Source organism: Polyergus mexicanus, unplaced genomic scaffold, assembly GCF_030449975.1.
Source record: "Polyergus mexicanus isolate NDT 795.1 unplaced genomic scaffold, iyPolMexi1.0 SCAF_13, whole genome shotgun sequence".
Taxonomy (NCBI): domain Eukaryota; kingdom Metazoa; phylum Arthropoda; class Insecta; order Hymenoptera; family Formicidae; genus Polyergus; species Polyergus mexicanus.
Window position 1 is genome coordinate 8680863 of NW_027223333.1, and position 24894 is coordinate 8705756.

The window sequence follows — 24894 nt, forward strand, 5'->3', positions numbered from 1 at the left end:
TCTTATATTGAAGAGATAATCCATTATGTTTCAAATATTATTAACATATAAATAATTGATTTAGATATTATTTGTCGATATATTATTAGACCATCCTCTGATAACAGATATCATTTTATTCAATGGTTACATGTGCACATTTCACACATTTGGTACTACATAAATACTACTATATATTGCTATACAAATACCATGTGAGGCTGCTAAAATAGTAGATAATAAGATATTCTATGCATTTTTTTAATATCACATATTTCTCCTTTTAAATATAATTATTTTTTAAAAAATTGCATTGCATCACTAATATTATTTATTGCAAAAACATATTTTAATTAAGATAAAAAGACAAATAATAAGTTAGTATATGCATAATAATAAGGAGGAAAGATTATTCTGAAAATACAATTATCTCGACAATAAAAGCGGCAGTAAGATTGCAGTATTGTAATAATATGCGCACGTTGCGCATACCATTCGTAATTATTCTTTGAAAGTATATATTTAAGAAATCACATTATTATTTAAATTATATACATTAAAAATTTACACATTATTTCTACATAATTTTTTGTATAATTTATATATACTATACATTATACCAATTTGTGTATTTAGATATAAATTATGTATATTATGTAACATACTACATAAATTCTGTAACTGAAATCAAGATAATAAAAACTTGAAAAATATCACTGTTTATCAAGTTAGAAAAAATTTAATTGCAAGAGTAAACATACTTATTTCCAAGAGAAAAAAAAATAAAAAAAATATTATATAAATATAATAAAAAATATATGTACATAATTCCGGATATCATTTTTATTTATCGTTCTTGCTACTAGAAGAGAAATAATATAAGAAAGATTAAAATGCATTTACGTTTGTCTTTTTGTTTGTAAACAAGTAGAATAAATAAAGTGGAAATAATAAAGAGGTTGGAAATAAATATTTCATTAAATCAATTTTTTTTTATTTTTCAAAGATTTCACACGGCACGTGACTGACATATGAACCAGCTGTTTTTATTATTTTAAAAAACCAGAGCTATAATAAAGACGTTGAAAATCGGGAAGCATTTCTCCATAATTAATGAATCATCAGTTGCTGACAATGTTATTTCGCGCGCAATTTATTTTCATTTTCAAATTCTGCAATTTTTACTTAAATGTTAAATTTTTTAATTAATTATTGATTATTTCGCTTTGCTTGCATTTTATTGGTCAATTTTCTATTTTTATAGAGTTCAAAAAGTTATACATCTCTTTTTTCATCATTACTAACATCACTATTTTTCAACTAAGATTGTAAATCAATGATTTAAAGAAGCAAACAAGTCGTCTCAATAATAATTTTGTTGAAAAGCTGAAGATTTTTTCTTGTTTTCTACTTAAATTTTATTATATTTATAAAAGCAAAATACGCACTTTTAACGTGTGCGTGTATCACACAAATACGCGCTTTAGATATATTTATCTTTTTACGATCCAATATCATAGACATTATTTTACAATAATTACATTAGTTACATCAAACTTTTGTTTTAAAAATTATCGAAATCAAGAATTTTATATTGGATTTGTTTCAAAACTCGTTCAAATCAGAGATTTTATTGGATAAATTATAGTTAAAAATATTTGATCGAATGGTGCTTTTGAAGATAGATGATTCAGAGCCAAACCCACAAAGGAGTAACGCTGTCGAAATTGAAGACATCGGGCTGGCCGATGTGCGAGATGTTGGGAAAAGTTTTCGACCATTGGAAAGGTTGCTTAGAGCCTAGCGTGCTCGGTCCAGAAATGGCTTCGAAAGTCTCTATACCATTGATGTCAGCCAGCACGATCTTCGCATCAATTACGCCAAATGGTAAAGCTACTTTCCCTAGATCTCCCCTGTAAGTCTGAATTTGCGCCTCTTCCTCTTTCTTGGTGGTAGGTGCCTCGTGATTGTATCCTCGCATGAGCCTCCTAAACTGCTCCATTGTAGTGACATTTGTTTCTAATCTCGCGATCAGCTCGCTCTTTACCGTATCGTAAGAATTTTCGTCGGTCTCATTGTTTTCACGGATTTCTCCAGTGCTCCAAAGAGCGCCGGTGACGGCGAACTGTTTGTTGATACGCGTCTTATGGGTAATCCCCGGCAGCTGCTTGATAAGCCAGATGATACCAAAATGCGGTTCTAAAATGATCCACTGCCGCCCTATATCGGTATCATTTTGCGATATGCTATCAAACCAGCGTTGCCCGTCAGTGTTCAGACGGTTTGCCGTCATTACCTTCACGGATGACATCACCTGTTGAATAAGAAAATCAATGAAATCTCCTAACTTTCGACATATCTCTTTTAAAGAAATCAATAAAAAAGCAAAATTGTATATAATTTCATCGTAAAAAAAAGATTACACCGTTTTGCATAAATATTTTCAATAAAGTGCAAAAGTGTAGAGATCAAAGCAAAGTTTTGCCCACCTGATTTCTTGTATTTGTAAAATTCCACAGACTGCGCTTAGCGATTGTCCACGGCGTTCCGGCAACAATTAGTTCGTGATTTTGACCTCGGATTAAATAAAACTCGTCGTGGGACGACAGAGCACCAGGATAAGATGACATTATGATGGATTTGCCTGGCACAGGCGCGGATATCTTCGGCAATACGTGATAACCAAAAGTGTACTTCTTTAGCAATCTCAGCATCTTAACGTATCTGTAAAAGAAATGTGGAACGGTTCGCGATATATATCCGGTGATCGAGCTACTATTTTTATTTACATTAATACGATAGTATATATACTCACACTCGAGTATCCTCGCAGCAAATAAATACAAGAGATGTAAATTAAAAATTATTTTTAAATTTTTGCGCAAATTTAATCTTTATGACATGCACATACAATATATATACAAGAGCGTCTCTTTATTTTAAATAAATTTTATATATGTATATAATTAAAATGAATTACGGCTAATGCAATAAAGACCCTAATTTGTACCCTAACTTTAAAGAAATTTTAATAGTAATTAATTTTCTTTTATGCTTTTATTTCTCTTAATGGTGATTTATGAAGCAATTGAAAATAACTAATTTATATTGTACAAGCTTAATATATATAATAAAATAAAATATAATAAAATAAATTTGCCTAGTTTTGGATTTTATTATATTTATTAATAAAATAAAGTTTTTCTTTCAAATATTACTTTATTTTCCTTCTTGCAAAATTACTACAATTTAACAAAACAGATAATCATTTATTTACAAGGTTCAATATATTAGTATTTTTATAATTTTTTAAAAGACTTTGTTTTTAGGTAATACAAGATTAGATTTTTATTGAACTCAAAACTCAATTAAAAATCTTAAATTGTCCTAAAATAATTATTATTTCTATTATAATTATTATGGCGTATAAAAATTAACCATTAAATGAATTTCTAATGCCATGCTCTCAATATTGCTATTGAAATCATAATAGAGATAATAATAAAAACATAGTAACGCATTTTTTAAGCATTATTCTTAAGAACCTTTTTGACACGGCAAAAGGACAATGGTAAGAGACATTTACGTCATGTTCCTTCTTCATGGTCTAAATGCGGACGTTAATTACTTACGTAACATTTCTAAAATGTTTCTTCCATGTATCTTCGAAATAATTTATTTTATAGCCTAATATTTCTAAAAAGTGATTACTATATTTCTTTGCATATACTAAGTAGAGACTACTTACGGACCAACAGTGGTATGTCCGATAGCTATCAATGGTTCCAACCCTTCGCGAGGTAGACTTTTAAGGAAAATCATGCCTTTGGTGCAATTGCTTCGAGAATCGGAATCGTTCAGCATTCGCTCGAGATCCGGTAGATCTGCAGCCATTGCCAGCCAGAGGAAATGTTCCGTGTCCATTTCCACTGTCTGTCGACTACGACGAACCGCGTATCTCCAGCCAGCTTCCAAACCGTCCAATTGAACATAGAACAGTCGCACCTGTAATAAGAAGATATAGAAACTTCTCGAATTTGTAAAATAAATTTCAAACATTTTATTTTGATCTATGCAATCGAGAATATTTGCTTTAATTAATTATTGGTCGATTTTTTTTTTATTAAAAAACAATAAAAATAAATACATAATTACTCAAGTTTTTTTCTTTTTTAGCATAAAGGAAAGTAAATCTATTAAACAAACGTTTGATGATATTTTAGAAAATAGTACAAAAATTTAAAGTACTATTTTTTTTAATTTACCATATGCCAAAATGAATTCGTGGGTGCAAAGCGTTCGGCACGTTCGCGAACCTCGGCGGCGTTTTCGCGAAAGAATTTCATCAATTTCCAACACTCGATAGCCCGTTTTTCGCAAATGGCATTGAAGGTATTGTGCCAATGATGATAGATCAATTGCCATGTTAGGCTACCTTCTAACAAACCGGCAGCATAAGCTTGCACGACGTCCGGATATTTGGATGAAGTTTCTATTTCGATGATGGACCATCTGGAATAAGTCGCGATTCGGCATGCTTATTTTAATTACCCCATATTGTGCGCGATATCTGCAGAATATCCTGATTTGACGTATGTGAAGCTGACGTATCAGCTCCATGGATTCCGAGATATTCGCAAAAAATATTTTTTTTTTATAAAATTAGTTTAGAATAAGAAGCTTTAGAAAACTATTGTAGCGGAAGTAAAACTATTGCATCTTAATTATTGGAATCTATTCAATCACTTTAATCGCGTGAAATTAAAACTTATTAAAATCGCGTGTAACATATATATTTTACAAGTATAAATTAATAAAATAAATACAAATATTATTGATTTTTTCTTCAAATAAATTTAAAACGAGATAGAGGATAACTTATTAAATATAAAGAGATCGACTTTGCGCCGATAAATTTACTTTAATGTATTTTTTCAATGCAATCAAAATTTATATTAAAAACCGAAAATATAAGACTATTTAAACTTTACTTCACACTTTACCTAAGTTTTATAGAAAGAAAAGTAACATTCGCGACTTTATAAAAGCGCGTTTAAAGGTAGCCTCTTTCAAAGTTCCGTGTACTTTAACGATGCCGGGAATATCTCAAAAGAGACACGACTCTAGATTTTCTCTATTTAATGACATTGACCTACCCTGTTTCGAAGATGCTGGTCTTGTAATAGGCACGGGCGACATTCAATTGCACATTGGCGAGGTCATTGCCTTGGCCCCAAAACTCGATGTGATATCCTCCTCTGTGATTCCACGATACGGTAGCCGAGTAGATTCCATCTTTTTCAACGCTAATGCAAAAAAATTAATACTTTTTATATAGAAAAACTTTGACAGAAAGTTTTGTTTATTTCTTTCATATTCAACATTATTTTTCAATTCAGGATTGTTAACAATTAAATCAATGTTTACTTACTGTAAAAAATCGCATTCGCTGAGAATGATCGCGCCGATGCCGATGAGAGCAACGGCTACGAGGATGTAGGTGGAGATGCGCGTCTGCCACCACGAGGCTCCAACTACTTTCAGCATGGCTCATAGGTAAGCTACACACCCTGACAACGAAAAGAGAATGGCACAAAGAGCGTTATCAACCCATCGATTACCGACGCCTGTTCTGCCGCAGGTCTTCAATGGCGCTTCCTCAACGATCGCCTGTAGCCTCTTTTCCACTCTGCAACGATATATATTGAAAATTTATGAATATTTTATTGATTTGAAATTACCTCCATCGCACAGTTTTGACAACACATGTCAACCAATATGTCATTTCTTATCCGTGAAATAAGTTTTTAAAAATAAAATACTTGAAACTATATAAAAATTACTTATATAAATGGCATTTAATATGGTTTAATATTTTGATTTTTATGTTTCGCAAGTATATAAAGTTTGATAAATTAAATACAAATTGTTTATTGAGATGACAGGGAAGTGTTATCAGATTAGTCATTTGCAAATCGAAGATGAAGGCTAAAGTTTTTGCTTGCTCGTTATCACTTGTGATTAGACTTTTCTGGAGAATTTACTAATTTTATCAACGAATTCACACACATGTAATTACTTATCTCCATTCAAAGTTAAGCTTTAGAGATTCTTAGTGAAATGTGATATATATATATGCGATATGGGCCTTTTTTCGCACAAGAATTGCCGACGATTTCAACTTTCCGCTAATTAAGCATGCTTAACACGAAATGTAAAATATGAATGTTCATAAAGAATAAGCTATTTTTAATTTTCTTTTTTTTTTTTTAATTATACATAAAAAGATCTAGTCATATATAAGAACTTTATTTGTATTTCTATTCGTTGAACTGAAAAAAAGGGAATAAGAAGCGAAAAAATTTTGACAAATATTCGAAAAAGTCAGAATATTTGATGCGATGTAAAAATAGTAACTACTCGTTCATATTTTGTCGCGAGTTAACAGCTCTTCCTTCGAAGTGTCGTGATCCGTGACTTGCGAAACACTTCGCAAATAATAGTTCGCATGCCATTTGTGACACTTATTGTTTTCTTATGACAGATTTTAATAGCTTTGATATAAAAGTCGACGAATATTTGTAAAATGCTACGTAGAAATCGTCGTCTTCATCTCTGCGAGTAATATTTTTAAGCAACTGAATATTCCAATTGGCAACGACACATAACGTTATGTCAATTAACTTATCACGAGGTGTAAACAAGAGAGTCAATATTTAATCATTGGCTCTGCGATTTGATTCGCTACCACGAGGAAAATTTTCCGCAATGTGTTCTACTTGGAAAATTTTAACAGAGATAAGCGATGTATGTTTTGTAGAATGCAAGATTGGCACTTAAGTTCAGGAAGCTTCGCGAGTTATTTTTGATATCGTCAGAAAAAAATTCGCTTACGCTTACGCTCTATAGTTTATTCAGTAGTTTAATTCTTCCGCAATAACGGAGAAAATAATTTTATCTCTATGTATAAATTTTTAAATATTGATATGTTTTTATGATATTTATTATTATTATTATTATTATTATTATTATTATTATTATTATTATTATTATTATTATTATTGTATATATTTAATATTTTATTTTATTGTTTATTTATATATTAATAATTTTTATATTTTATATTATACATTACTAAAAAATTACTGATTATTTCAGCTGTTAATTACTCAGAAATTAATAATACCACGACATTTTTATTACTAGCATATTAGCTTGAAATAAATAGTTAAACGTAGATACAAGGGCAAAGATGCATTTATCCTATTCAAAAAGTTAGCACTTGTAAAATATTTTTTTCTGGTTACCTTGGACGCTTCTCATTACATTTAAAAAAGACAGTATCTTGATTTCCTTGATTTTATTGTTTTTTCAAAACACAATTTCAATTTCCGCAGAAAGTTTCATAAAATTCTACAACCGATCATATTCTTTTATATTTTTGAATTATTAAAATTCTTCCAGTTTTGTTATCAACAACGGAAAGATCGCGATTACGACTATGAATCATCAAAGTCTTTACTTCAACAGGTAAGCAAATTTGCACGCACTACGGGCATAAAAAATAAGATTACGTAAAGAATACTGATTTATCATGCATCAATGCAATGATGTGCATTATGCATTCAAATGTCTTCGACAGAAATATACAGAATGTCCCGGAAGAAACAGCGCAAACAAAACTTGCAAGATTGCATTAAAAAATATACATGTTGAGGATCGAATAGGATATTTTCTCAATTTTAAGTTTAAGTAAAATTTTTGTCTGTATTGTTGCAAAATCGATTGTACAAATTTTCGAAATGAAGCGCGATAGACACACGTACGTTTCTCATCGGAAAACTTTTCCAACTGTTGAAAACGAGGGACAAGAGTAGAGAAATTTCGTTCATCCATCATAATCGAATTGAAAATTTAATTTCTCCCGTATATAATCAGATTAAGAATATATCTTGTTTCGATCTCCGTAGAGAATTACTTTCGCGCGTCTTTGGTTCGGGAATCAAACCCCTGTGCCGATCTAGCTGGATCTCTCCGGATGATCGCGTACACGTGGTTCTCGCATCGATTCAGTCGCTCACTCACCCTGGATGAAATTTGGCAGTATGTAAATTGCAGCGCGTCGTACACGGGTAACAGATGGGTCATCGAGCAAAGATTACATTCCTAATACGTATATGTATATGCTCGCGGACTGGTTGCTCCGATACTCCAATCCAAGCGTAAGCGATGGTTTATACCGACTGACTCGCCGCCAGCTGGTCGCTGGTCGTCAGCATTTCCATTCCCTTTTCTCTTTACCCCTGCCGTCATCATCATCTGTGGTCCCCACTACGACCATGATCGTCGCGCCGCGTCATTATCCCGACAACGAATTCGGTATTCGGAGTTATGGAGTTGAAATATAGGGAGTTGCAAGAAAGATGTCAAAATACAAGTATATCTACAGGAGTCACATGAGAAATCTTTCAGTATCCTAGTCAATTATGAATAATTATAAAAAGTGATACAAGAATCTGATCGAGAGAATAATTCGTTAATATTCAATAATTTTTGCATATCTCTTTTTTATCTATCTATTTATCTCTTTCTCTCTTTCTCTTTCTTGATGCAGCAAGGTACAATCAACGAAGAATTTAATGCGAGGAAAGAAAAAAAAAAAGAAAAATAGATAAATGTACAAAATTCAAATTTCAATATTTTGATATAAAAATTGAAATATTTCGTGAATTATTTGCTCTTGAATGATCTTATTTTAATATTTTTGTACAAAAGATTATGAGAAAGTGTATTTCTATCTTCAACGATTTTGCATAGAGACAAATTCTTTTTAATTTATCTTATTGTTATCATATCTAATACACGCAACGTGTATGTGTGTGTATATGTGAAAGTTGGAATTTAAGAAACTTTGCTATCTCCGATTTCGAACATCGTATCCTTTCGATTCGGCTCGCTCTACATTTATTTCTTACATCGTGATGATGACTTGTTTATCGCGACACAACTTTATGAATCACGATTAATTAATTCTAATTATAGAAGCTTTAATCGTTGTACGAGGACAGCCGCAGGCGCCTCGGTATCGTGATGAAGTGATTATCATCAACGATAATATATAAAATGTTTTAAATGTAGATCCTATAATATAAATTGCTAATCATCGTAATTAACATTCCTTAACTTTTAAATAATTGCTCATTTCTCAAATGCAGCACATTGTAATTTGAAAAGTCGTAAACTTTATCTTCTATTAAAAAGCATAGTAATTTCACAAATTTTTGTAGAAAAATATTAAAATAAAATCATCCAAAAGCAAATACTTTACGAAATATTTTAATTTTTATATCCAAATATATCAAAATTTTTGAATTTTGTATATCTATCTGTATTTCTATTTTGTAAAAAATCACAATATATTTTTTTCTTTTTAACGTATAATTATCAAAGAGAGCGCTCTTGTGAAGTAAAACGTTTGAAATTAAATTTTGGAAATGCAACATTTTGTAATGAACAATCTGCTTGATTTGTGGAAATTCGCACGTTTCGCTGATCTATGGCTATTATGCAAACAGGCGCACATTTAATCAGAGCGAAAAATACTCTCGCATGTCTCGCGATCGGCATTCCTGCAATTCATCTCTCTCGCACGAGAATTGTTTTCCGCGTTAATAATGCGCAAATAAGGAGTCCCGACCGCAATAAACGTTCTGCGGAATTTTCTGATTGCAGTCCGGTCGCGAAGCACGCACCACGAATGGAATGCAATATGTTCCTCGGAAAAATATTCGATTATTAAGACATCCTCCTTTCCTCCGCATGGATGGAACGCTCTGAAATACTCTAATTTTAATTTTAATCGCGACTCTGCGATCAAAATTCAGAGTCGATTTTTACGTCAGAAAATTAAAAACAAGGAACAGAAAATTTGTAGGATAAAAATTAGTATTTGACTTAAATGGCAAAAAATTATGAATATACTTTCTATTATATTATAAATAATCAGGATATTTGTAGCTTTCTTAATTATATAAGATTAAAGATCCTTTTTATAAAATTTTCCGAAACATCTCTATCGAAAGTTCTAAGACACCTGGTATACATTTCACACTTTAAATTGTCAATTTACTATATTTAATTTTTCCTTCTTCATCAGCAAAATATCGTTTATCATTTATCGGAAATTCTCCAGTTCATTTTAATTATCCATCCCCTTAATCAATCTAAGATGAAATTATATTCTGCTTGATACGAAACGACGGATTTGTGTGACAAAAGGAAGAACAGAAATTTGCAGACTTTGTTAAATTCAAATGGACTTTAAATTCACTGTGCACGAAAATCTTACTCTATTCTAACGATTTAATTATTTAATTGCACCATGTGATATTTTATGATAATAATATTACATAACCCGAAATTTATATATTTCGCGAAACTTTTATTACATAAAAACAAAATTAAAATTAAATGTAAATTAAACTAAAACTGTACCATTATTTTTCTAATAATTTAAGAAAAATTCTTCGAGGATTTCCTTCAACTAGAGGGTGGAAGGGGGTTTTTAATTCGTGTCTCCACGAGTTTGCGCATCTCGCGTCAACTCGCAAGCGCGGAACTCCTTCCAGAATACGAAAGTTCATAGTCCAAGGATCATCAGTACAGATTCACCCTTCGCAGGATCTCCGTGACAATATCTCCAACCTAAAACCAACAAGTTGACACGAATAACCCATCTTGAGAAAAAGTGTAAGCCACATTTGAAAAACCAAGATAAATTCTAAGAAATCTAGATTGAGTTAATCCAGGATCCAAATCGGAGACGAATCGCTCGGCGAATTCACTCGGGGGACTTTGACGAGGATTTAATCACATCGACGATGATGCTGTTTTTGCTATTGTTAATCTTTCTCGTAAGCGTTCGCTCGAGCTGGTCTCGGCACGATTCCTCGATCGCTGAAAATATACCTGCAGGCGCGATCCACGCGGTTCCTCTCGGCTCTGAGGCGACTCTCTATTGGAAGTGCGTCTTGAAATAAAATCCTCCTTCATTATTATAATCATCAAGTGTGTATGAAAAACGATACAGCACCGAATATGCTTTCAGGGTGGATTTAATGAACGAGCTGATAGTCGTGGAGATTCATTATATCGGCAACGAGAGGAGCTGGTTTGCGATCGGATTTTCCGACTACGGAGAGCTGAAACCGGCTGATTACTGTGTCCTATGGCCCGACTGGCATCAACAAATTCATCTCCAAGTAAAATGTTTAGCGATGTAAAAGCATTAAGTCTGTCGCGTACGACATATTGATTTCATTGGCCTCTTCTGCTAATAATTGACAGGACTCGTGGGCGGATATCGACGGGAAATTATACTTGGACAGCCAGCAGGATTGCAAGAATTTCGCGTGGAGAAGACGCGGCAATGTCACAAAGTTCACTTTCTCCCGGAAATTCGACACCTGCGATGAGCACGATTATATCATTGAGGTGAGTTTACTGTAATTCTTAAAAATTCGCTAAAATTGAGTATTTAAAGAACTTTATTTTAACGTGGTATATAATATGCTTGATTATCGAAAGGCGTTTACCTTATAAAATTGTCCGATGAAAGGGTGAAACTTTCGGAATTCGACATTTTATACGCATCAGGATTCGATTATATTATTATCTATATCGATAACGGGACGAGGCAGGCTTTAAAATACTCTGGTCTCGGACTCACATCCACTAAAGAATTTCTCTCTCCGAGGATTAAATCGTAATAGATTAAAATGCTCGCGTTTCTAGAGGGGTACCACGCATCTCGTGTGGCTTCGTGGTCGCGGACCACTGTCTTCTTTAACCGGACTCAAGATTTCGGACGCGAAAACGTCCGGCATGTCCCGTACGGAATTACGCAGAATGTCTCATAAGAAGCCCAAGTTTCCAGCAGACACTTGGCAACTTGAATTACTTGCCCATCGGGTCCTAGTGCCGAAGCAGGAAACCACCTATTGGTGTCGCGTGCATAAATTACCGTCGGTGCTGAAACAAAAGTGCGTACAAAATTAGATATAAACGTATTTCAATAAATTTACGAGAGATTTCTGCATATCTCACATATGGTTCATTACACATATTGGCATATCTTCATCCTTATCAATTCATTTTGGATTCATTCATCAAATCGGAATCCACTTAGATTTTTCATTAATGTTTTTATCGATCAAAAGTTTAATACATATAAATAAATAAATAAATATATACACACACATATATATATGTTGGCAGGCATCACATCTTACAATTCGGTCCCGCTATCCAAGCTGGTAACGAACATCTCGTACATCACATGGAAATTTTCCATTGCGCCGGGCCCGTGAATGTGGAAGTGCCTATGTACGATGGTCCTTGCGACGGAGCTGATAGACCAACAAAGACGCAGGTAGTCGTTCCTTCATAAAGAGGGACCAACAAGAACAAATATCGCATGAATAGAAAACTCGTCTCTTGCGGCATTAAAATTGAGATTGTTCAAATTACTTCAAACATTTTTCGCATTATTAATCATGGACAAATTATCAAAATTAGAATGTAATTGGAAGTTTCACATTCTTTTTATTTGTTCTTGTGTCCTCAATTAATTAATTCTTAGTATACATCAAATACTCTTTTTTCGAGAGCAATTAATATATCATCAATCTAGCGATCTAGCCCATTCATTCTGGTCCATATAGATCTGTAAGAAAGTGATGGCGGCATGGGCAATGGGTGCTGATGCATTCATATACCCGGAGGAAGCCGGTCTGTCCATCGGCGGAGCCGATTTCAATCCATATGTCATACTGGAGGTGCATTATAATAATCCCGAACTACATCAGGGCATCGTCGATTCCTCCGGGATTCGATTTGTTCTTACCAAGTCGCTGAGAAAGTACGATGCTGGTGTGATCGAGCTCGGACTCGAGTACACCGATAAAATGGCTATACCTGCGGGACAGGTGAAAACAAATTGATTGATTGGTTTAAAAAGGAACTATTTGCAATAATAAGTCTGCAATTTCCGATTTACAGATTTAACAAACTCAAGCCTTATTAATTTCCTTAGGAAGCCTTTACGCTCTCCGGTCACTGTATAGCGGAATGCACCGGGGTTGGATTACCTCAAAGTGGCATACGCATTTTTGCCTCTCAGCTGCACACACACTTGACGGGCACGAAAGTCATCACCCGTCATGTAAGGGACGGTGAGGAGCTACCGCCGTTGAACTATGACAATCATTACTCCACTCATTTTCAGGAAATCAGACTCCTGCCGAAACCGGTGACAATTTTACCTGTAAGAAACTAAACACGAAAATTAATTAAAAGTAATAAATATAGAAATGAAACAGGTAGGAAATGAATAAATGGATCTATTCGTATTTAGGAGTTAAAAACAAAAATAAAAATAAGATTATAATAATTATCTTTTTGTTAATTAGAAGCAGACATCGTAATGGGGGGAAAAAAAAAACGAAAAGAAAATTTTTTTCTGATAATTTATATTACTAATTTTGTAATATATAATTGATATAATCCTTCTCTCTTTCTTATATTACAAATAAAATAAAGTATTTTTCAGGGAGATTCTCTGATAACTACATGTACTTACAACACCGTGAAGAGAGATAATGTGACTCTCGGTGGTTTCGCGATATCCGATGAGATGTGCGTTAATTACATTCATTATTATCCTAACGCGCTATTAGAGGTAAATTAAAATCATTAGCAAAATAAAAAGAATAATAAAATAAATAAAAGTAAATTTATTCGCGTTTGTGCGAATTTATTATTAAAAAAAAAAAAAAAGAGAAATTCCGTGTTTTTTACTCAAGGTGTGTAAAAGCGCTATAAGCTACGACGCCCTACGGACGTACTTTCGTTATATGCGAGAATGGGAAAATCAAGAGACTAGCACGAACAAGGGCATCTCAGCGAATTACAAGAGCATCGAGTGGACCAAGGTCCGCGTGGAAGCTCTTCATGATCTCTATGAAGCTGCACCTTTAGGTCCGCGTTCCTGAAAACTTCGTGCTTAAATTTGTGCTCTCGAGATTTTTAATCTTAATTTATAGATTCATCGAGTTTTTTATTCTAATAATCTTTGACAAGTTTACTTTCATTAGAATATCTATCGTGTAAAATATAAAAAGAAATTTATATTTTTATTAATCGTTACTTTTAATATTGTTTGCAATCTTTAATTTTAATCTATTATAAAACTTCTATAATTTATTTTTAATCGATTTACCAGGAATGCAGTGCAATGGTTCAGATGGCTCTCGATTGCCTGGCTCATGGGACAATATCGCGGCGACACCCGTTAGATTACCTCTGCCACCACCAGCCAGAGATTGCCTGGAGCTTCCGCTTCAGCAAGAGATCTTGGATCAAATGTGAACGCGTTTTACTTCAAAATTTTAATTATTCAATTATTCAATGAATGTTTCAAGGAAATATCAAACAAGCAATTAAAATTTTAAATCCTCCTTTAAAGAATATCAAATGTAATGCTACTTGCTTGAAAACTTTTTTGAAATCTCTCCTAAACACTTATTTTAAGCTTGGTAGTATATTCTTTTTATATAATATGACAGTACTCGATTTATATCAGAAGTTGTATTCATAACAATATTTCATGAAATTCTAAGATTCTTAGGTTTCAAAGATTTGCAAAAATTTGCCACTTTATTGTTCCATAACAATAATTCAATCTAAACTATCGAATTCGTTTTTTTCTCACACAAATGCTATCAAGTTTAATACTGATGAATATACCTCATCGAAATAAGATGTAGTAAATCCAATAAATGCATGACCGAAATCAAAGTTTATAAATCTTCAATATATTTATGTTAGGTTTTGCCAAGTTTAGTATTGATCGAAAACATCTCGTTGAGACAAAATATAATAAATCTAATAAATACACGATCGATGTAAAAGTTTATATAAACCTTTAGTATATTTATGCACTTTAAGTGATTTTTTCGTTTTTTTTTTTTTTTTTTGGCAGTACATCGCGTCTCGCTGCAAATAAGCTAGCTCGATCAAACTTCGTAACAAATAGTTTACTGATGCGATGATAATTATTTCATATATGTAATGGAGTAATAATAATATTATTAATAATACACAAATATAATAATTGAGGAAACTCGTTTTTACACTTTGTATCAATGTACAAAATAAGGCGGACGCTCCTTAAACGCTACGACGATATCAAAATTAATCTTATGCGATATTTTTTTTTACGGTATAATACATACACGGAAGGAAAAAGGTAGTAATGCACGCATACAAACAAGCACAAACACGCACGCGATTGCCTCTACACGCACGAGATACAATAGTTCCTATATTTCGAGCGTAAACAATTTAATTACTTCTTACATACGTCTTCATTTTTATCGAACACTTTTTTAGTCAGACTTGGCTCTTTTTCGTTTTCTTCTCTTTTTTTTGTGCTTTTTTGCATGTTTATAATTTTAATTATTGCAAACTTCGTAGACGGTCTAGTATAACGCACAATACACTATGTGCACAATACCGATTTCTACTAATTTGTACTGCCAAACCCGCGTATTTTTTTTTACTCTCTCTTTATTGCGATTAGAATGTTCCAAAAATCATTTACAGAATAAGTAATATTTTGTAAAAAAGAAAAAAAAATTAGAATATATATAAATCTTTTTTTCGTACATTATTTCTTTGAAAAAATTAATGTTGATGATTAAAATTAGAAAAAAGAAAAATATATTACACAATGATATTTTTACTAATTTAAAAATAAATCTCCCAAAAACAAGAAAATTTCATTTATTTTACTTAAACGATTTTCGGGACACCCTACACACGCGCGGGAAAGGATCTTTCTTTTTAGCGTCTTCTCTTAAGCTGCAATTGGACGATAATAAAGAAGTTAGTCTTGTTTGTATGAAGAAATTACAGTCGAAAAATAGCGCTTTGACGGAATAAGGAGGACTTATTTCTTAAAACAGTCATATGACTTTTCGTGACAAGACTCGCAAGTTTTTTACGCGATATCTCGAACCGTTTCTCGAATTTTTGGTTGAGAGTTTGAGCCGACAAATGGAATGGACGATTATTACGTTACATACATATAAAGCAGATTCTCAATTTTTTTGCACACTATAAGGAACATCGTTCCCTGAATTTCGCAGGATTTCCAAGGAACAATAAATCACGTACATTCTATCTCTCTCTTTTTCCTCTGGATGCTGTGACGCTTCTGCAAGATGAACGCTATTATGAATACATAAAAGTACAGGATCTTAGAGCAACAGTTTACTTGCTGCAAAGAGCTTGTATAAAAAGATTTAGATTCTCTGCTAGGAACACACGTCACGTGGAAAATTACTTAATTTCCTAAAGCATTGACGCGCCAGAAAGAGATTGCATATCTAGCACATAAATTTCAGGCTTTTAAGGTTTCGATTTCAGACTTTATATATAAGATTTTTTATTTTACTCTTTTAAATTTTTTTCAAGAAACATTTTTATATTCTTTTGAATAAATCTTCTTTCTCTTTATAAATTTGTTGGATACTCTTAATATACAAAGTGTTAATACAGCTTTTCAACCAATTTGCTCACTTTGGCTAATCTAAACTAATCCTCTTTGGTCAATTTCTCACCTGAAATTTCTGCACCATACTCTTCTCTTGAAAAACTCATCTTAGGAAGGGTCGTCAATTTGATCGTGCGCGAGCGGCATCACCACGCTCGGACAATACGAAGTAGAAAATATATTATGAACCTCAAAAGTAAAAAGATATATAATATATATGTGTATATATATTATTACGCTTTATATATATCGTTCTATGAGAGCAGCTCTGCTACGTTATTTTGCACGCGTACGGAGTACAGAGGTTTCATGTAGAGGATTCCATCAAAGCCAATCTATTTGCTTAATACATTTTCGGTCTCTAGCTCAGCATTGCAAAAGGAGATAAGTTGCGCGAAACTAATGTCTACAAAAGAGACCGAAAGAATTACTGTACCAATTTGCACAATATAAAATTATCGATAGATGTCTGAAGGATAGAAAATGATTTCTCGACAGCACGAGAGATCTCTTTCTCTCTCTCTCTCAATTTAATCATAAAATATTAATTAAAATAATGAAATAAAAAAATGTTGCTTCTTTAAAATATGATAAAGAAATTCTCTATACTATCGTGTATCAAATAAAAAAATAATCTCAATGAAATAAAAAGTTTCATATTTATCTCCTTATTTAAAGGATATACGGGATATACGATTGATATAATTATCAATCCTCTTATTTGAGGATATAATTATACATCAAATAAAAGTTATCTGTCACATAAACGATACATCAGGAAATCAGTAAAAATAGAAATGTTACATTTTGAAATATGACAAGTAGATTGATCAGTTATTGATTTAAATCCAGGTTATCATTCAGGCATCGTAGTCACGTAGTTTTTCGGATGTCTGCTTTGTCAGACAGGAGGTTGTCGCGTTTCTGATTACCTGAATCTCAAATTGAACGACAATGTTAATCGCGGGATCCGGGTTCTAAAGGACCGAGGGGCTTTGTCGACTAGAGCGATTGATTGTTTTGTTGTTGCATGTGTAACTGCAAAAAACAGTAGAGAATGCCGGCCTGCGCCATCACGTCGACGGTACCGGCGGCGAGAGGATCACGACTTTTGGCGTCACTGCGCGAGTTACTGGTGCCGGGCCGTAATAACGTGGGTCCGAACACTGTGGCCAAATTGTGCAGCGACATCTTGTTTTGCGCCTCGTGTTTGTTCACGCGAACGAGATGCGCTAGCAGAAAATCGATCACCGCTTTGTTGACGGCGGGTAGACCGTCGTAGACGCGACGCAGAGCGGCGCCTCGCGACAGATCGCCCGTTTGGAAGGCCTCCAAGAACGCCGGATAAAGAGCATCGGTGAACAGCGCCTCTGGCATTTCGCGCAGATATAGTTTTAGCACGCCCGTCACCGAATGCACGTCCACCTACATATTCACATGTTGCAAAGATATCAGTACAATGCGAAAAAAATTCTTTTTCATATTACAATTATTAGGAAAGATCATGTAAAATATTGAAAATAAAAACGTACCTCTTTAAGCAGCTGCTCCGCTTCATACGAATTACTCTCGAACGACTTGCGTAATCTCGCTACATCGGACGCTGAACCGGAAACACGATACAAGCCTACCTCGCCGACACCCCGTCGTTCCACTTCTCTCACGCATGCCGTTATAATGAAAGGTACGTCGCGTTTCTCTCGTCTGCAAAAAGTAGTATACATCTAATAGTAATATATTAAAATTAGTAGTATTTCGTAAATAAATTAAGAGATATTTAATAATTTGATTTTAATTATAAGAAGAAATAAGAAACTTTTCGTCTCTTTCAATTGCGAGTTGTTTGATTTGGATATTAAGCTAATATTTCCTCGCTGATGATTTAATGGAAGATCGCAATCGATTTCTTAATTTTCTAATCTTTTTGATTCGAATCGCGCATACTTGCACACTTGCTGGATTTTAGCGCCAAATAAGCCTTGCGGTTTGGCTGAAGGCACTCGTCTTAGAGTGACCTCGCTGGGAACAAAACGTAGCGCTACGTCTAATGACGTGGGTCCCAAGTTCAGTGATCTCTCTACCTGATCGGATTGCAGCCAAGATCTGCTTAACCGCTGAATGCATTTGCCTCGCAATAGCGAGCGTGTACCGCACTCCTCGTACAACAAGATTCTAACATTCTGACTTCCCTCCAACTCTACCACAAAAGTCTCGCCTGCAAATAGAAAACTTCATAATCCGTAATCACTCCATATAAAGAATTTAATTTTGAGATAGATTAATTATCTATACTTGCTGAAGATTACAAGTTAATATACTGTGAACACTACATAAAAAAAATGAGAAAGATATCTTACCCCAAAGCGGAGCTTGACCTTTGGCGACGCGACTTCGTGCTCTCTTGAAGTAGTGTCCATAGCTGTCGACTTCCACAATGATATATAGGTCACTCACCCTGTCTAAACCTGGTGGAGTCAGACCAAGCAGTGTTAGATGAAGATCACCCAGCAATAAACTCTCGTCGCGTCCCGATCTCAATAGATAGCTGCCCATATCCGTCTGTAGAAACGTCCGACAAGCGGTAACCCAAGCTTGCAACTCGTACATTGACAAGGGTAGTTGTCCTGGAGGCTGTCCACCCTGTAAAACACCAACTAATGATATTAACTCCCTTTTAAATTAAATATAGTTTAATACAATATAACACATAAATAAACTATATGTATATGCATTATTAGTTATTATTAATATGATTATGAGATTCAATGACCTGCTGTAACGCATCCACCGCCTCCACCCATTGGGAACGTTCAAACTCGCTGGATAAAAAGAAGGTATAAGAATTTTGCACCCGGTTTTGCTGGCTCTTATGCGCGACGCGCAGAACCAAATTTGGCGAGGCTAATACCAGCTGCGCTTCGAGCTCGGCGAGTTTCTTGCGATTTTTCTCCGAGCCTCTTCCACCCAGTCGGATCCGCTTCTCGTCGTTCCGCTCCTCCCACAGTATTTGATCGCGTACCGTACACGCTTGCGATCTATTTTAAATAAACATTCAGGTTACTTAAAGTAATTTAACTAGGTATTAAATTGATTAAAAAATTTGTTCGGTTCTTTTGTTCATTTCATTAACATAATACAATGATGTGTTGACAATTTCAACACAAATGAGTCATTACTATCATTACTACGAGCGTATTTTGATAACGAGATATTGAATGTGACGATCAATCCAATAACATGTTTATCGATATGTCAGTATTAATAAAAATATCATATGTATCAGAAATTAATTCCAATCTTATTAATAACAATTTATTACGGATAAATCGACTTACCTCAAAGCTACCACATTAGCGGGGCTAGCTTCGCGTGGCTCTACGCCGTCCTCCGTAACAGCAGCTTCCGCTATAGGGACATACCACTTCAATTCGAACGTGAACTTGTCCCTGCCGGATGCTTTGTACTTCGCACAGGCGATTACATCGTTAAAGAGAAAAAGATGTCTCAGTTTTCTGTGACCATCTGAGAGTTCTACTACAAAAGAATTCTTCACCAATCTTCGTTGGGCTCTGTCGTGACTCTAAGTAAGAAAAGCAAAACCAGATGTATAGAAGCAATTACATCAAATAAAAAGAAATATAATCTACGTATTACAGGAAGCTTTCTTACCGGAAACATGGACTTAGTCTGGATAATATTGAATTCATCTAAGAAGTTTCTGGTCATAGCCAATGCTTCTGATAGAGGCGCGTGATCCGCATGATTGACTGGCGTATGCTTCAGAAGATCCTGAAAGCCATTAAACGAGAAAAATTACCGCTACGAGGTTCGAGATAAGATAAACTAAAGATTACAATGTATTTATAAGGACCTGAAACTTGTAATAGTTTATATCTTTAACAATTTTATCAGTCATCTTGTAGTAGAAAATCGCGCTATATGTTGCTGACGCATATAGAGAGAATTCGTTTATAAATATTATATATACTTACATGTAAAACTAAAGCATTCTTTTGAACTCGCGCGACTGGCTTATGTAACAGATCTTCTAGCGACAAACCTGGACCTTTTGGAAAACCTCTGAGTCTTATATCTCTGGTAATCTCTCCGAATTGAGTGGAATGGGCAGAACATCGTCGCACGGTGTCGGTCGCGCGACCGTAATTATGCAAAAACGCACCGTATAATCCTATATTACTGGCCATAATCTGAAATTAACATAACGTTACGTGATTACTTCAATTTTTTTATTCGTCTCATACGAAAGCGGCATATCAAACCTTAAATTGTTCTCCTATAGTAGGTTTACTGTCCCATTTCTCCGTCTTCTTTCGAAGACCGTCCAGAAATGTCTGATGCAGAGCATGCAATTCCGGAATTTTGTAGAACATTGTTCCAAATTCCTCCTCCGAGATGACTGGTTGAGATGTCGTTAAAGTTGCCCTAATAGCTTTCATATACTGCAAACAGGGAAAGATAGTAAAACACATGTATTTTAAATAAATTGTTGTAAATATTTAAATTGCAAAATAATTACATACTTGTAACATCACAGTTAAACACTCCACATATACAGCTTCGCTCTCCACTACGGAATTCACGATACACTTAATCATCGACGTTCTGTCATCCTCGCGATCTTTGCTCTTCTCCTGTCTACGCGGCGTTGTTGGAGTCGGTGATTCCAAGCTACCCTCACTCAAACTCAACGGTTCGGCGTCACTGCTGCCAGTTTCGTTGTCTGTACTGAGAGCTCGTAACAAGATCGGGGGCGCCGGACTGGCACCTTCTTCGTCTTCGCTGTCCATTGCCGCTCTGTGTCTGAAAATAATGCGCGAATCGTACATATTCTATATTTTCACTTTAACTCGGGAGTACTCGCACGTGAATTCAATCCATATATTTAACAAACACATGCTCGAAATGACCCGGAGAGGCACGCGTACTCCGCGTAGTTAAAGATTTTGACATTTTGGTTTTAGTTGAAGTGAAGCGAGAGATGACGAACGACTTACTGTATAAAATAATCGATGTTGACATAATTACTCTGATTGCCCGGCGAATCTGGCAGCGACGGGGGTCTTCGAGGCACTGCCTTGTTGCCATTGTTGCTGTTGACAATGGGAACACGCGCGTCAATGTAGACATATTCTCCAGTTTGATCCAAGGCTACTGAATCGTAATAAGGCTCCTCTTCTGATGCTTCCGCGTCACCATCCTCATCATCCTCGTTGATTACCTTTTCCAAGTCTATTCAGCAAACAAATAATAATCATCATATAAAATTCAACAAAAAAATAATATTATTGGTCAATACTTAGAACCCTTTTTAGATTCTAATGTAAAATAATTCACAGCATATATATAAAGTAAAACTAATAATGTCCTTACAGAGCTTTGCTCTGCAAGACTAATCCCCAATTGCTTGTATTAAATGATATAAGTAAAATTCTTCTCTTGTAAATTTATCAAGACTTTTCAATGATTATTTATCTTAATATCAGAAGAAAAGAGATCCCACAATAATTACATAGATGCTTATAAAAGGTCTATAAAAAAAATTTATACACAAGACAAGTTTAAAAACATACCTTTCTCATCTTCCTCCTTAAGAGATTCCTCGTTTTTATCTTTTTTCGAGCTCCCAGTAACTTCGATCACTGTAATGTAATTACTTGGCACATCTGGATCACTGTTTCTTCTAAGTTCAGGCACTTTCTCGGGACTCTTCGGTATCTCGCTCTTGGGTCTCTTGCCCGCCGTTCCGAGAGTCGAACTCAATTCAGATACGCACTTGTCCTGCAATTTGCTAAAGTCATCCCGTTCCGTCAAAGTAGGAGCAGACGATCCGACATTTGTCGAATTCGAAGAGTCTGCCAAGTTATTCTCTGCTGCTTGAGAATCCTGTTGAGACTGTAGTTCTGCTGTTACTTCCTGCTTGTTCTCAGGTATACCTGCATTTGAATTGGTATTGTTAGCCAGCAGCTTGTGTCGTTCAACATCAGCCAGTAATCTTTCTAAATACTCCACATAAAATTCTTCTTTTTCAAGTTCTTCTCTCAAAGCTGTCACCTGCAAAAGAAATATATATAAGAATATATACATTGTGTGTTGTTTTATGACATATCTTTCACAAAATTGTTGCCATTATTTGATAGAAAGCAAATTTCACACACACAAATTAATTATTTTAAAAATATTTCAATTATATTTTTTTTTTTATAAAAAGAATATATATTTTATTCTAAAAACTATATTAAATATACTTTCTAAATTCGAAAAAATAATTGTTTTAATTTATAAAATTTCTTACCAGTTTTGAAGTAACATTTACATTGTTGTTTCAATAAAATTTTAACAAAAATTGGTTAATATATATATAATGCCACACACAACCTTTTAAAATGACCTAATATAATCAGTTGCTTTTAAATGTATGATAACACAGTAGAGATAATTTGCTAATGATTCACAAACATAGTAGTAAAAATGATAAATTAATGTTTATTATTTATTTCATTCACTATTCACTTTTTTATTTATCAAAATATCATTATGTACAAAAAATAATAATTTATTTTGGTATTCTAAATGTCATAAGTATTCTACTCCTAACAGGTTTCAGACAATTAATTCGATGAGTCATCAAGCCACTCAACATGATATTAATCAAATTACACGTGACAATGTTTTTATTACGTGACGTGAAATTAAGTTGTTCTTCATTTTCCACATGAGTATTCGACTCGCGTGTTTTCTCACACACAGAATTCTTTGCTGTCTATTTAAATCATGTATACAAATACAAACATTCCACTCAAGTCTGACTAATAAATGCCTAGTAAACATTGCAACACCTCACCTCATTCTTATCTTATGCATCCTTAATCATGCAATTCATGATCATCCATTGTCACAAATATCTATCTCTATCTCTTCCAGAAATCTGACATGACTTGTCAAGAAGAGAATTGGCTGCTCCAGCCTATTTATTTGATGAGTCATCAAACCACTTCAGGATATTAATTGATTTAAATAGAACCCTTTTTTTTGCGCACACATACAGACACATATAAATTACGCGTTCACACGTCTCGACTAATAGATACCTGGTGAACATTGCGACACTAATCATTACATAAGTTTCATCCTTATTTCACATACTCTTGTTTTTTTTTACTCTACTATTATCCATCACAACACAATCCTGGCAACCTAATTCGTCAATAAAAATCAAATATCTCTCGTGTCGCGAGATCTCTCCCCCGGGGAAGAGAATCATCGCGATCAAACTCACCTTTTGCTTGTGTTTAACAAGATTCGCTCTAACGTCTTCCTCCCAGGCGGCCGGCAAGGCGCTGTCCGGGAACCGCTGCACCCAGACACGTTGAAAGTCGCCGAACACGCTCATGCCTCCGAATGCGCGTGGCCGACGATGACGATTCCTCGTCGGCGACTCCTCCTCGGACGAGTCCCACCAGCACTCACGGCGCCGTCGTGCGCATCGCGCGAGGGCGCGGCACTCACGACGATGACGATGGTGTCAAGTCTCGCGTTTTCTTCGTTCCTCGAAGTCCCTTTGTAGGCGCACTTGACGCACCTCCAAGATGCGGTGCAACGTGTTTTCTTGATTCTCTCGTGGCGGGCACAACGGCGTAGCCAGCCAGCCCAGCGTCGTCATACGGCCGCTGTCATCTTGTCGACATCTCCTGCGTAGGTCACGTTCCGATCCTCCCCTCCCCCTTAGTGTGCCGTTGACGCCGCCGCTATAGCGTCTTCGACGTAACTCCCCCCGCGCGCATTTTGTCTATATTTATAACCGAATATTCCATTTGCGCGTTTCGATATATTATTAATTTCTGATTGAATCGATCTTATTTTCGTACCCTCTAATATAGCAATAATAATTGACAAAATAATTAATAAATAGCGAATAAAAAATTTTTCAAATGCTTATACAAATTAATTCTCTTTCTCTATATTTTTTTATACAAAAAAATAAACTAGAAAATATAGTGAAAATTAAAAAAAAATATCGATAATGTACTTTTTCTTATTTCTTTACTATATATATTTTTCTTACTTATTTCTAATCTTTTTATGTATTTTCTTTTTCTATATTTGCAGTTTGTCGAATATAAAAACCTAATCCAAATAAATTTGCATATAAAAGATATACACAAAGAACTTAATAACATACATAAATATAAAACGTTTTAACATATTTAAATTAAAAAATGCAATAAATATAGTATTTCTTAAACATAAGATTAATTTTTTTTGCGCATATACAAACTTTT

The 24894-nt window shown here is 34.4% G+C and overlaps 3 protein-coding genes and 1 long non-coding RNA gene across 9 annotated transcripts; 1 reads left to right on the top strand and 3 right to left on the bottom strand.

The window, feature by feature from the left end:
• Positions 1-939: 939 nt before the first annotated feature.
• Lama (lamina ancestor) lies at positions 940-8245 on the bottom strand. Of its 2 annotated transcripts, none has more exons than XM_070305628.1 (7): positions 8065-8245; positions 5411-5668; positions 5136-5285; positions 4245-4491; positions 3728-3984; positions 2469-2703; positions 940-2293 (listed from the first exon to the last, which is right to left on the bottom strand). In XM_070305628.1, exons 2-7 carry the CDS (start codon positions 5524-5526, stop codon positions 1670-1672), a joined length of 1629 nt encoding a protein of 542 aa, XP_070161729.1. In that variant the 5' UTR covers positions 5527-5668; positions 8065-8245; the 3' UTR covers positions 940-1669. The 2 variants fall into 2 exon arrangements, with proteins under 2 accessions (XP_070161729.1, XP_070161730.1); XM_070305629.1 differs by lacking the exon at positions 8065-8245 and adding an exon at positions 7958-8037.
• A 2154-nt stretch (positions 8246-10399) lies between these two features.
• LOC138938560 (uncharacterized) lies at positions 10400-12625 on the bottom strand. Its single transcript, XR_011447727.1, has 3 exons — positions 12236-12625; positions 11574-12009; positions 10400-11444 (listed from the first exon to the last, which is right to left on the bottom strand). It is a non-coding gene; the product is annotated as an uncharacterized lncRNA (long non-coding RNA).
• Tbh (tyramine beta hydroxylase) lies at positions 10581-14600 on the top strand. 2 transcript variants are annotated; one of them, XM_070305626.1, is made up of 10 exons: positions 10588-11002; positions 11087-11240; positions 11326-11472; positions 11773-12020; positions 12256-12409; positions 12702-12965; positions 13073-13303; positions 13589-13717; positions 13842-14016; positions 14261-14600. In XM_070305626.1, exons 1-10 carry the CDS (start codon positions 10860-10862, stop codon positions 14404-14406), a joined length of 1791 nt encoding a protein of 596 aa, XP_070161727.1. In that variant the 5' UTR covers positions 10588-10859; the 3' UTR covers positions 14407-14600. The 2 variants fall into 2 exon arrangements, with proteins under 2 accessions (XP_070161728.1, XP_070161727.1); XM_070305627.1 differs by lacking the exon at positions 13589-13717 and having other exon boundaries at positions 10581-11002.
• A 103-nt stretch (positions 14601-14703) lies between these two features.
• On the bottom strand, positions 14704-24312 carry Rhogap1a (Rho GTPase activating protein at 1A). 4 transcript variants are annotated; one of them, XR_011447726.1, is made up of 14 exons: positions 23892-24312; positions 22186-22666; positions 21610-21844; positions 21136-21415; positions 20875-21054; positions 20587-20802; positions 20264-20383; positions 19930-20174; positions 19365-19629; positions 18952-19234; positions 18539-18809; positions 18127-18298; positions 17527-18019; positions 14706-16783 (listed from the first exon to the last, which is right to left on the bottom strand). XR_011447726.1 is itself a non-coding variant. In XM_070305624.1 (13 exons), the coding sequence occupies exons 1-13, from the start codon at positions 24003-24005 to the stop codon at positions 17597-17599; spliced, it is 3285 nt and encodes a 1094-aa protein (XP_070161725.1). In that variant the 5' UTR covers positions 24006-24312; the 3' UTR covers positions 14704-17596. The 4 variants fall into 4 exon arrangements, 1 of the variants encoding a protein (XP_070161725.1); XR_011447724.1 differs by having other exon boundaries at positions 14706-16255; positions 16662-18019; XR_011447725.1 differs by having other exon boundaries at positions 14707-16783; positions 17399-18019.
• Positions 24313-24894: the final 582 nt, after the last annotated feature.